The sequence below is a fragment of the Mustela nigripes genome, chromosome 14 (genome assembly GCF_022355385.1).
Source record: "Mustela nigripes isolate SB6536 chromosome 14, MUSNIG.SB6536, whole genome shotgun sequence".
In the NCBI taxonomy this organism is placed as follows: Eukaryota; Metazoa; Chordata; class Mammalia; order Carnivora; family Mustelidae; genus Mustela; species Mustela nigripes.
The window spans coordinates 85,242,970-85,254,972 of NC_081570.1; the positions used below are offsets into that span (position 1 = coordinate 85,242,970).

The 12,003-nt window shown below is 36.5% G+C and overlaps 1 protein-coding gene across 1 annotated transcript in view; it reads left to right on the plus strand.

The window, feature by feature from the left end:
* AGL (amylo-alpha-1, 6-glucosidase, 4-alpha-glucanotransferase) overlaps nucleotides 1-12,003 on the plus strand; it is an 80,051-nt gene that overhangs the window by 12,579 nt on the left and 55,469 nt on the right. Inside the window, exons 3-5 of the mRNA XM_059375493.1 lie at nucleotides 2,392-2,602; nucleotides 3,167-3,333; nucleotides 4,205-4,408. Coding sequence (XP_059231476.1) covers nucleotides 2,392-2,602; nucleotides 3,167-3,333; nucleotides 4,205-4,408 — 582 coding nt within the window. The remainder of the gene's footprint in view (nucleotides 1-2,391; nucleotides 2,603-3,166; nucleotides 3,334-4,204; nucleotides 4,409-12,003) is intronic.

A 12,003-nucleotide genomic window follows, 5' to 3' on the forward strand; every position in this document is an offset into this window, starting at 1 on the left:
ACTGCCCTGAACCAACCACAATTTTTTATTTCACAGTAAAATTATATGTGTTGATTTTTTCATCCCATGGCAAAATACTTGTAACACATTATAGAAGTCTCAGATATATTTTAATAGAAATAGCCTAACAAGTAAAAGCAGCAATGTTTTGGCCCTCAGAATTTGAAGAAAGGCTTAAATTTTAAATACTAAACCATGAGAAGTAGGAATAGAGGCAGTAGTTTGCGTATGTCTGATTGTGCGTATGTCTTCCCAGTTCCATGCTCACTGATATCACATTGGTAGCTTAAGGTTGACCACAGCAAGATTGTTTCCCCCCAGTCAGCAAACACTGCTCAGTCAGGGCTCAGCATTCCCAACCCTCATCCCCAATTTCATACAGCCACTTGTTAACCCTTTATTACCACACTTGTGGATTTAAGCAGACATCCAGAACAGTATTAGGGGCTCAAATGCCTCTGGAACTCCTGTTAGAAATCTGAAAACTGCCTATCTAAAGGTTGTCTTCTCTTAGAAAGACTGGCTTTCTCTCTGTGGTGAGATGGTTGTTCGGTGGTACTTCCCAAGTTTTGCATACTATCATACACTCTGACACCAGAGAGAAACTCACTTTCTCTGTTGCTGTTTGGATAAAGACTAGAAAAGGTCTCTAAGTACTTAGATGCCCACCTTGGGCAGTCAATTCATAGGTGGGGGCAAGGGGTTGGAAAGGTTGAGGGGTTATGGGAAATGAGGTAATGTAAGAACTTTGCACATCCTGGAGAAAAAGAAACCTATGTGTACTGTTGGTAGGAATGTAAACTAGTATAGCCATTGAGGAAAACAGTATGGAGATTCCTCACAAGTTAGAAATAGAACTACCATATGATCCAGTAATTCCTGTACTGAGTATGTACCCAAAGAACATCAAAACACTAGCTTGAAAAGATAAATGCACCCATAAGTTCATTGCAACATTATTTACAATAGCCGAATGGAAGAAATCCAAGTGTCCATCCATAGATGAGTTGATAAAGAAGATGTGGTATTAGCCATAAAAAAGAACAAAATCTTGCCATTTGCAACAACATGGATGGATCTAGAGAATGAATCCCAAATTAAATAAGTCAGTCAGAAAAAGACAAATACCATATGATTTCACTCACATGTGGCATTTAAGAAACAAACGAAGACAAAAGAGACAAACCAAAAAATAGACTCTTAAGTACAAAGAACAAACTGATGGTTACCAGAGAGGAGGCAGGTGGAGGGATGGGTTAAATAGGTTTAAAAAAAAAAAAAAGAGTACACACATTGAGTAATATAAAGAATCATTGAACACTATATTTTATACCTGGAAATAATATAACACTATATGTTAATTATATTGGAATTAAAATTAAAAAAGAAAGATTTCAAGTTCAGTAAAATTTCATTTTTTTTAAATTTTAGTGCTATCTTTGTTTTCTAAAAGTACTCTCAATAAACTTGAAGACATGTTATTAAAGAAAAAAGAGGGGTACCTGGGTGGCTCAGCCAATTAAACGTCTGCTTTCAGCTCAGGTCATGATTCTAGGGTCCTGGGATTGATCCCCACATTGGGCTGCCCGCTCAGGGGGAGCCTGCTTCTCCCTCTGCCTGCTGATCTTCCTGCTTGTGCAGTCTCTCTCTCTCTGTGTCAAATAAATAAATAAAAATCTTAAAAAGAAAAAAAAAAAAGAAGAAGAGGTAAAAGAATTTGCATATTCCAGAGTAGCCTTGCAAATAGTAATCAGTTTCCAGGAGAAGAGAAGGACAGTATAGAGCAAACAGTTCCATGATGTAAAGTGTTTATTAAATATATAATTCAGCCAAATTAGAATGCAAAATAGTTTCAAATCAGCATTATTTATTAGGAGTTGTTTTATTTTTTTAAAGATTTTATTTATTTCAGTTGGTTATACATCTGTCTTCAGCTCAGGTCATGATCCCAGGGTCCTGGGATCAAGCCCCTTGTCAGGTTCCCTGCTCAGTGGGGAGCCTGCTTCTCCCTTTCCCCTCCCTTTGCCTCTTCCCTGCTCATGATTGCTCTTTCTCTCAAATAAATATATAAAATCTTTTAATAAAAGATTTTATTTATTTCCTTATTTGTCAGAGAGAGAGCAAGAGAGCAGACGCACACAGCAGGCAAAGGGAGAAGCAAACTCCCCAGTGAGCAAGGAGCCCAATTCGAAACTCTATCCCAGAACCCCAGGATCACGACCTGAGCCAAAGGCAGATACTTAAGTGAAGGAGCCACACAGGCGTCCCTAGGAGTTATTTAAACATAGTTGAGAAATCAGTTTATGTAATACTTTAAATAAAACATCTATTTTTTTAATGTGGTGATTTAAGTTCCTACAACGAGTTTATTGAAATGTGCTTTTTGTTTAGGGTTCGAACTACAGTTCCGATTAGGCCCCACTTTACAGGGAAAAGCAGTTACTGTGTATACAAATTACCCATTTCCTGGAGAAGCATTTAATCGAGAAAAATTTCGTTCCCTGGAATGGGAAAATCCAACAGAGAGAGAAGATGATTCTGATAAATACTGTAAACTTAATCTTCAGCAAGCTGGATCATTTCAGTATTACTTCCTTCAAGGGTAAGTCAGGTGCTCTGTATGTGGGTATAAAAGTTAATGTGGGAAATGTGGGATAAAAGTTAATTTATTTTATCTAGTTAAATTATCCAGCTTGTAAAAAGTTACTTACTATATAAACCATGGCAGTGCAATTTTTACGGGATGTTTTGAGATGCAAATAGAATATGATTTTTTAATTCCGAGGAAGTAATTATAAGACTTATTGCAGATTCAGAGTATTTTTTTTAGGTAAACGCTTGAAAATTCTAGTCTTTTCATAGAACTTCATTATAAGATGCTCTTTGCTTGAGTGCTGTTGATATTACTGACGAATTTAGTACACTTATTTTTCCTTAAAGCAGCATTATTAGATGTTATATATATTATATTATTATGTAGAGATTAGAAGAAGATAAAATGAGACTTTTCCATTGAGTTTCATTGCAACTTTGTAAATGATTTTATGTTCGTAGAAATATATTTTTAAGTGGGACAATTCCATTTCTCATTAGAAAAATCAGACTATCAGATGAGGACTTTTTTTCTATCATTAATTGAGAAGTTTTTGTTTTGTTTTCTCCTTAGAAATGAGAAAAGTGGTGGGGGTTACATAGTTGTGGATCCTGTTTTACATGTTGGTGCTGATAATCATGTGTTACCCTTGGACTGTGTTACACTCCAGACGTTTTTAGCCAAATGTCTGGGACCTTTTGATGAATGGGAAAGCAGACTTAGGGTTGCAAAAGAATCAGGTAATGTCAGCTATCTTTCTTTTCTTTTTTAAAATAAATATAATTATCCTCTGTGATACAGATTTCAAAAGCTTTGATCTTTTAATTTTGTTTCTTGTATATTTAGTAATGTAAATAGAATCATATAAAGTTGTTAAGACAACCACTTTTAACCTACAAGAATAGTACATTATATGGTTCAACTCAGTAAACTAAGGAACTCTAATAATAAAATGAGATCATTATTGTCTATAAGACTTTACTTTGACATATAAGAATTAGCAGTAAATTATTAAAATGTTTTGGAAAATGTATTATTATTGTATATAACTTTAATTCAACATTGAGTAGCTATCTTCCATATAGAAAGTATGTGCTACCCCATATACAAAGGGTATATGCAAAGGGTAATAATATTAATTTTCTACTTTTTTCAAGTTGAATATAATATGAGGAAAGCGATACGTTCACTGACATAATTGAAACAGAACACAAGTAGAGTGGAGGATTAAAAGTAGGAGCAAGACATGCTGATATACTTATATAAAATATATTTTCTACATGTATTATATATACATTCAACAAATATAAATCAAACTCCTAATAATAACTAGGCACTGTGTACCATGATTTTTTTCAAATGCATTTTCTCACTATCTCTGTCTTATATATGAGCATACTGGTATTCTGAAAGATTTAAGTAGACTTGCTTGATGTCACTTGGGGTACAGGTAGGATTTGAACCCTAGTCTTTGACTCCTTTTCTAGTTTCATGATTGCCTTGCTAGGTAGAATTACTTAAGGAAGTTTAAACTTATATATTGCTTAGTTTTAGTTTGTCTTTTTTTTTTTTTTTCTAACAGTGGTCTTTGTTTATTTTCTTGTGTTGCAGGTTACAACATGATTCATTTTACCCCATTACAGACTCTTGGACTATCTAGATCATGCTACTCCCTTGCCAACCAGTTAGAATTAAATCCTGACTTTTCAAGACCTAATAAAAAGTATACCTGGAATGATGTTGGACAACTAGTGGAAAAATTGAAAAAGGAATGGCATATTCTTTGTATTACTGATGTTGTCTACAACCATACTGGTATGAGCTTCATTAACTACTTCCATTAATTTCGATGGAAATATTATAGTCTGGTTATTTTATTTCTTATGGTTTTATATAACATAAATTTTGAAAACACAAATGATGCACAAGTGTCCTTCAATTTATAAATCACTTTATATAGTACCACTTTTTTTTCTTTCAAAGAAAACAGTGTTATTGAAGATAAAGTCAGCATGTATTTTCAATGTGATAATTAAAAAATAAGAGAATGATCATAGAAGAGACATAGGATCACATATTTCAACTTGCAGTATTAATACTTTGCAGACTAACATGTGAATCCCATGTAGCAACAGCTCTGGTACTATAGTATTTATTTGAAAAAACTAATGACTCTTATTTGTAAACTCTTAGAAGTTAAATCTAAAAATTATACCCCTTACATGCTAAAAGGACTTATTAAAGTTAACTCATTTGGACCCCAAGATTCTTTACCAATATACAGTTCTATAAAATGTATCAGAGCTTCCCAACTGGTGATCCTCAGGGAGATGATTGGTCCAATCACCTGTCAAAACAGCTGGGCCTGGAGAAGCCTCTGGCCATGATCAGCTTTCAGTTTAACCCAATGTGCCTTGGAAATATTATCTTCTCTCAATGCCCAGTGAAAACTTCCTAATATATAAGAACTCGGTGTTCTTCACTTGAAAAGTTGACATTATTGATAATTACTTTATCATCCATAATATTATTCTTATCAAGCTACATAATGGCATTATATATAGTTAGGATATGGTGTAGGCAGCTTTAACAAAGAGATAAAAACAAAGAGACAAGACTGAATCTGTATTTATTTCTTATAAAAGATGAGCTAGGCATCCCAAGACTGATATAGTAACTCAATGGTAATAGGGAACGAGGTTCTTTCTCTTACATTGCTCTATCTCCAACACTTTGCTTCCAACTCTTAATCAAATATGGCCATTTAGTTCCCAATATCACCCTCAACCAAAGGAAATGAGGAAGAGAAATCATACCTTTTAAGGGCATGATCTGATATATATATTATATTAATATGTATGTATTATATATTTTATATATATATATATATGCACGTGCACACACACACACACACACACACAAACACAAACACACATACTTACATTTTGTCAGATAGGATTTTTTCTCTTGTCACACCTAGCTGCAAAGGAGTCTTGCAGTGTAGCCTATCAGCTGTATGTACAGCTGAACCTTGAGAATTCTGTTACTAAAGAAACAGGGGAGAAAAAAATTGGGGTACAGTAGCAGTCTGTATCAGAGACTGTATTTCTAAGGCATTTGAGAGAGTCTGTGCAATATAAAAAAGTGAACTTTGCTTCAGCCTTAAATTGGAAAGTGTTATAAATCATAATGTCCTTTCTGTGAAAACAGGTTTTTATTGTAAAGTTACTGTCCAGGGGAGTCGACTTCCAGATTGGGCTTCACAGACCCTCTACCCAGCAAAACAACTGATAAAAGTTATTTTTTAAAAAACTGTTTAAAGTCTTTGGAAATTGTTTTAATGGGATTCAGCATATGGAGAAGTATATAAGAAAATCTACTAACTCTCAGTAGGAGCAGTGATAGTCTGTGACATTTGAACCAGGACCTGCTTCTCCCTGCCCCAGCTCAGAATGATGATAGGTCTACTCCTGACAGGTATAGCTGGAAACACAAAGCTCCTTTTCTCCTCAACTCCCAGCATAGGGCTACAGTTGAAATAGGCATGCTTCCAGCATTTCTCATGCCCCTCCCAACTCTAGCACTCTGTTGTATAAACTCTATTCTGGGCAAGAACAGCTGAGAGGTCTTGGGCTCCCTTCCTTCATCCAACCCCACTCCACTCAGAGGGGAAAAACTTTACCCCGGGCATGGCAGGGCAAGAATACTGGGCCCCAGGTGCCCTTGCCTCAGCTTGCTCATGGGATGGAGGTTCCATACCTAGAGAGGTAAGCAAAAAAAAACAGAGGCTACAGTTCCTGCCAACAGTTATAGAGCAGTGACATAAGCATTCTACCCAGAGGAGGAGATGTGCAGTAAGAACAGACTAAGAATGAAATTGATGTTATTTGGTATCTGTCATGGGACACTTTTGGAAATAGTGGAGACTTTGGTGGTAAACAAGGAGAGGCTGGTATCCCTAGTGAGAGCAGCATACTAAATCATAGGCCAGCCAGTAGTTTAACCAAAAGAACCAGGGAAAGAGACAACTAAGAACAGTTTCCCTGGGGTCAGACAAGTCTCAGAGACTGGTCTCAGGGATTATCCCTGCCAAAGGGTCCAAATTTAATTGGATCAGACTGTGGAGCAATTTATGTGCCAGCCTATTATCAAAAATAATAACACAAGAGAGTAACACCTAAGTGTGATTCCAGCAGAGGCAAGCAGCTTAACAAAGTTCAGGGAAAGAGACAGTTAAGAGAACCGTGCTAAAAACCACTCTCATCCCATGCTCACTGCCCGTGACCCCAGCTGTGTCCTCTGAGTGGCAACATCAGTGGCTGCACACTGTAGGGGAAATAGACATCACTGGAGCAGTCTAACCAAGTTACAAAGAGGCAGCCAATTCCTTCCAATTCCTGGAAGGAATGGACTCAGTATCCAGAGTTGCTACAGTACGCTATCTAAATTGCCCAGTTTGCAACAGAAAATTGAGAAATGCAAAGAAAGAGCAAGTGTGACCCATATACACAAGAAAAAAAGCAGGTGACAGAAATTGCCTTTAAAAAGTCCTAGATGTCATACTTAGCCAATATAGACTTCAAAGCAACTGTTATAAATATATTTAGAGAATTAAAAGAAAACAGGTTATAGCAGTAAAGGGGAAGAAATGATCATTCTATCTCATCAAATAGAGAGTATCAGTAAATGGAAATTTTAAAAAATAACCAAATGAGAATTCTGGAGTTGAAAAGTAAATAACCAAAATTAAAAATTCACTAGAGATATTCAGCAGTATATTTGAGTTGACAGAATAAAGGATTAGTAAACAGAGATTATACATTTTGAAGAGCAGAAGAAAGAAGATAAAAATGAATAGAGTTCCAATGAAAGGTGGGACATCTTGAAACATACTAACGTGCATATGGAAATATCTGAAGAAGAGGAAAGGAAAGAACAGAAAAAACACTTAAAGAAGTAATGGCTGAAAACTTCCCAACCTTTAAAATTTGGTTTAAAAAAAAATTAATCTATGTGTCCTAAAGCTCAGTGTATTTTAAGTAACTTAACAAAGATAGCCTTACTCAGCATAGTAAAAAATTTGTAAGCCAAAGATCCAGGGAATTTGTAATGTAATGCATACCTTCTTTAATTGTGCTTCATTTTTTTTGCACTTCTCAGTTACTGCTTGATTTTTTTTTTTTTTAACAAATTAAAGATTTGTGGCAACCTGCATCAAACAAGTCTATTGATGCCATTTTTTCCAACAGCATTTGCTGACCTCATGACCTCATGTCTCTGTGTCACATTTTGGTAACTTTTGCCAAACTTTTCATCATTCAGATTTCTTCATCATTATATTTGTTATGGTGGTCAGGGATTTGTGATTATGACTTGCTGGAAGCTCCGAAAACAGCATTTTTAAACATTAAGTATTTTTTATTTAAGGTATATACATTGTTTTTTTAGATATAATGCTATTTCATACTTCATAGACTACAATATAATATAAACATAACTTTTATATACACCAGGAAACCAAAAAATTGTTTGACTTGCTTTATTGCAATTTTCATTTTATTGCAATGGTCTGGATCCAAATCCACAATATCTCCAAGATGTGCCTGTACCTTGAAGGGCAGAGGCTGTCAGAGTTAATTGGAAAAACAAGAGCCAACTATATGCTGTCTACAGGCAACACACTCTACATTCAAAGATACCAAGAGGTTCACAGTAAAAGGATGGATAAAGATTTACCAAGGACCAGAACCCTGGAGGTTCCCTCTCTGGTTGCTCTGGAGATCACACAGCCTTGGGCATACATATGGTCTTCCAGACTGCCAGAGGTAAATGTGATTTTATTTTTAAACCTGGCTTCCTAGGATTTACCCTGGGTCACTGTAGGTTAGTGTTCATTTAATGTTTGGGTAGAGGTTGTCTTTAAGCCCCTTTGCTAGTGAGTTGTCCTCTGTTGATGGGTCTGTGTAGGATCTAAGGAATGTTTTTCAAGTCTTTCCCACGTCCTATAGAATTGCTTCTGAGTGGATGCAGCCCAGGAGGGCTGACCTCTGCTTTCTCTTTCCCTGCTTTCCCGGATGCTGTTAAACTTGTTTGTTTGCTCTGATGTTTTTCTTATATCATGGAGCTACCAACATTCTTTCAACTGCTCCCCACCAAGGTCTTCATAATTTTCAGTAATGCCCTTATGCATGGAATTCTTCACTCACTCTTCCAAACAAATTCAGCCCTTTCAGGCAGAGCCCTTCATCTTCATGGCCTTTCTCCCTGACCGGAACACCTGTGCTGCTGCTCCAGAGTTGGGGATGAGATCACTTTTCCCCAGGTACCATCTCATTCTGGGGTCACACAAGGCAGGAGGTAGCAATCCCTGATCTTTTCAGTTGTCCTCCCACGTGGGACCTTCACCCTACAAGTAAGCTCCAACTTTCAGAGGCAATTGGAGTCTCAGTATTCTTGGCCTCCCACAACTAGGTGGGATGTCCACCCTACCAGGGGGCAGAGGAAGGGGTGGCTGAAGTGAGGAAAAGAGACTAGATTTTCTTTTCCTGCCTACTTGGAATAGAGCTTCTACAAAATGGGGCTAGAGGAAGTGTGAGAACATCGGCAGCCTGCCTCTCCCAGCATGAAACTTTAACCCCAGACTGGGAATGGTAGGAAGAGGAAGCCTCCATGTTGGCCATGCCTGCCTAGAATAGAGCACCTGGCACAGAGCTTCCATTAACACATAGCTGTTTGGGAAGGTTAAGGGAGTAGATTGTAGTTCAAATGCCACAGACTCTTGCTTTCTTGCTGAAAGTTAGTAGGTTTTCTTGAATAAGTGTTTCTCCATATGCTGAATGCCCTTAAGACAATTTCCAGAGACTTTAAATGATTATACTTAAAATTTTTGCTATTTAAATTGTGGTTGTGCTGGGGAGAATGTCTGCTAAGTTCCTCACAGTACCACTTTAGAAATCCATGTTTCATTTTTAATTTTGGTGTATATTAAGATATAGTTTAGGTTGGCTTCTCTTTATTGCAGAATTAGAAATAATACTTTATTAGCTAAGGTTTAGGATTCCTTCATTTTATACTTGATATTCTCTCAAAAAAATTAAGTAATAAAGTTTCCAGATTTTATCATGGATAAATTAGGATAGCTTTAGGGTTCTTAATAAATGAAAATCCAGATGATACAATTATCATTACATTTTTCTCTCACATCTTGAATTCTAATAACTGATGATGAATCTAGGGAAACCCAGCTTAAATTGATTTTTGAGAATTATTAATTTAACTGTTATTACAACATCTCTGTTTCTTATATATCCTGTCTTTAAGTGTTTATTATGGATATAAATAAATAATTAAAAAATAAATTATGTACTATATTACTTACTAAATGACTGAAACTAAAAATAATAATGATTTTTAAACTCTATAAGAATTGTAATGGTGCTCAGCTGACTGAGGCATGAACACATTCATCTGGTTAAGATTGCAGATGAATCTGAAGAAACTTTCTGAAGAAACTTTTTCCTAAATTCATTCCTAGCTATATGACTTTGGCTGGGTTGCTTATCTCTCTGTGCCTCAGTTCCTCGTCTGTTAAAGGAACATAACAGTAAGTCCTACATCATGTGGTAGGACATGAGGATTGATAAAGTAGTATACTTACCTGGCATATGGTAGGGGATTCGATAGTTGTTATTACTTTTTGTTTCATGTACATTAACCACTCATGCTCCTCAGTATGAATTCGGGGGCATTATTCTATTTTATTTTATTTTTTTTAAGATTTTATTTATTTATTTGACAGAGAGTTAGAGACAGCAAGAGCAGGAACACAAGCGGGGGAGTGGGAGAGGAAAAGCAGGCTTCCCGCTGAGTAGGGAGCCCCATGTGGGGCTCGATCCCAGGACCCTGGGATCATGACCTGAGCCGAAGGCAGGCGCTTAACGACTGAGCCACTGAGACGCCCCCATTATTCTATTTTAAAGATGAAACAGAATATGTATAACTTCTGTTTATTTAAAAATTAAAACAAATATTCTTTACTATTGTAAATAGGTGGAATACCTTGCAGAACTCCTCTGATTCTGATTCTGAACTTACTGATATAAATGGATAAGATGTAAGCTACACCCTTTTAAAAGAAACAGAGCAATTTCTTGGCCTCACTTTTATCAGTCTTACTAAAACAATCTATCTCATTAACCATTCAAATTTAGCTATGCAAAGAAGTTGCCTGTGAGAGAGTTTTCTTCCATCAGAATTGTCTAAGCACAACAAAACAAAGCCAACCAACTCACCTCTCTAGAATGAAAAAGCTCCATGAAGACAGGAGCTCCATGAGGACAGGAGCCTTGTTCACTTTTGCTGCAGAATATCCATCTCCCAGAACAGTGCCTGGAATAGATCACATTCTGAGTGTAGATATATGTAAACATGTGAATGGATTTTGAGTTAATATGGTGTCCTCAGGCAATGCTACCCATCAAAAGCTTGGGTAGATGTGCCAGGGCCTTGTTAGAGCTGGAACTGGTTTGAGATGTGGGTACTAGAAGAGGTGGTGAGATGAAAAAGAAAGAGAAGGACTCTGTTCAAAGAAAGAGAAGGACTAAGATGTACCAAAACTCCCTCAAAGTTTTAGCGGAAATGAGAAAGGAAAGACCAAAAGAGAGAAGGAAAAATAAAAAAACCCACCAAGATAATGATACCTTTTGTACATCAAGGAAGAAGTATTTTATAAATCAGTGAGGGAGTAATCAATAATGGCAAATGTGATAGAGGTTAAATGGATAAAGTTGAGAAAGCCGCACTAAATCTCATGATTAGAGTAACCTCAGTGGAGTGCTGGATGCAGCAGCAGATTGCAGTGGAAAAGGAAGAAGACTGTGGGGAGAAGGTGGAAGCGGCAGATACAGGTCGGATTTTCTAGACATTTGGTCTTGAAACTAACAGACTATAGAAGGCAGAGAAATAACTGTGTTTCAATGGGATGTATATTTGTTAGTATTCTTAGCCTTAGGGAGATATAATGGTATTTAAAGATCCAGAGGAAAGAACCTCACCTTCCTTCCCATCTCCCCCAAAATACAGGAAGAAATTATTACATGGAAAAAATGCATAAATGACATTTGGAGTTCTGAAGATTGGGGCAGAAACCTTGTCTGGCTTTCAGGGAAAGATGTTTTTCAGGCTTAGAAGGAATGTTCCAAAATGTAGTTGACTCAAGGATCATCAAAATGGGCCAAGGACAAGGCCATTCTTAACTCCCACAATAATAAACTTATTTTTACAGGAGTGTTAATAAGTCAGAATTGCATCTTACAACAATTAAAAATTCCTACAACAGAAAGGAAAAAGGTATGGTGAAGTGGATGACAGGATACCACAACCAAAAAAGTGTTTTTCACATTACAATATCA